The 1,493-nt window shown below is 33.2% G+C and overlaps 1 protein-coding gene across 1 annotated transcript in view; it reads left to right on the forward strand.

The window, feature by feature from the left end:
- The window catches only part of TBC1D12 (TBC1 domain family, member 12), a 154,335-nt gene that overhangs the window by 121,370 nt on the left and 31,472 nt on the right, over positions 1-1,493 (forward strand). Inside the window, exons 7-8 of the mRNA XM_012659668.1 lie at positions 289-417; positions 677-786. Of these exons, the coding sequence (XP_012515122.1) occupies positions 289-417; positions 677-786 (239 nt within the window). The remainder of the gene's footprint in view (positions 1-288; positions 418-676; positions 787-1,493) is intronic.

A 1,493-nucleotide genomic window follows, 5' to 3' on the forward strand; every position in this document is an offset into this window, starting at 1 on the left:
ACACTGAGATAGGTTTTTATAGCAAGTAAAAGCTGATATATTTTTCTTTTTTCAAAAAATTTCCCTAATATTTTTTAACCCATACTACATGAACAAGAAATGTAATATTAGGGAGAGTTTATAATTATTAGGGGTTCTCTGTGTTTACTTTTGCTGGGAAGAGAAAAAGAAATCCTGGTTAATTCTACTTTGTAATGTCACTTTGCAATTTTTCCAGAGTACAATAAAATAAAATGCATGGAATTATTATTACAAATCCATTTTGATTAATTTCTTCTCCCTTTTAAGGTCCAAGGGATGTCCTTCATTGCAGCAGTACTCATTCTTAATTTGGAAGAGGCAGATGCATTCATTGCATTTGCAAATCTCCTGAATAAGCCCTGCCAATTGGCCTTTTTTCGTGTGGATCACAGCATGGTATGAACATTTGGAATGGACTTTGTTTTCCTTTGTTTCTGTAGTGAATACCCTCTTAGGGTAAAAACAATAATTAGAAGACTAAGAAAATATGATCTAATATAAACTTTTCATTGTATCATAGTTTATGAATACTTGATGAGAAGACTCAAAAAGAGGTGCTTAATTAGCAAGATACTCTATTAATGTTTAAGGATTTAACTTCTCAATTTCTAGAGTATACTCTTTCATAATTTTATTGATTTTTTTTTATCTGTAGATGTTGAAATATTTTGCGGCATTTGAAGTATTCTTTGAAGAAAATCTCTCCAAACTATTTCTACATTTCAAGTCTTACAGTCTTACACCAGATATATACTTGATAGACTGGTAAGTCATAACATACATAAGATATAACAATGAAATAGAAATAAAGTATAACTTTTCATGTGTTTTAGTAACTAGAGTAAATCTCATGCACAGGATCATACATATAAAGAAACTTTCCTTGCAAATAGAAAAACTTCCACATTTTTGTGGGGATGCATTTGATTAAGAGCATGGACTCTGGATTGAAATCAGAATCTCTCAGTTTGTGTTTTAGTTTTTTGTCTATAAAATGGGAATAATATCTTTAGAGTTGTAGTGAGGGTGTTTTGCATGGATTATCTCATTCAGTGCCTAGCACATACATGCAATCAGAGTTAGTTGCTATTCTTTTATTATGCTGAACACACAAGAGCTTATGATAGTGTTTCTTCCTGAGGGCTTTATATTGTTTCTTTTTATTTTGAGGCTTTGTCCAGCTTTCTAACAGAAGAATGATGCCATATTTAGGTGCTAATGTATTTTTATTATCTTTCCAATTCAGGGTCTTCTGTTTTAATTCGGAGGGTTTGCCTGGCAAGCAGTAGCCAATTGATTATACTTTAGGTCATTAAATACAAAATGTCAGATTTCGAATCAAAAGTGTAGTTTATTATATCTCAAAAAAGAGGCCGGGTGTGGTGGCTCACGCCTGTAATCCTAGCACTCTGGAAGGCCGAGGCGGGAGGATTGCTTGAGCCCAGGAGTTTGAGGTTGCTGTGAGCTAGGCT

The sequence above is a fragment of the Propithecus coquereli genome, unplaced genomic scaffold (assembly GCF_000956105.1).
Source record: "Propithecus coquereli isolate 6110/MARCELLA unplaced genomic scaffold, Pcoq_1.0 Scaffold63, whole genome shotgun sequence".
Classification (NCBI taxonomy): domain Eukaryota; kingdom Metazoa; phylum Chordata; class Mammalia; order Primates; family Indriidae; genus Propithecus; species Propithecus coquereli.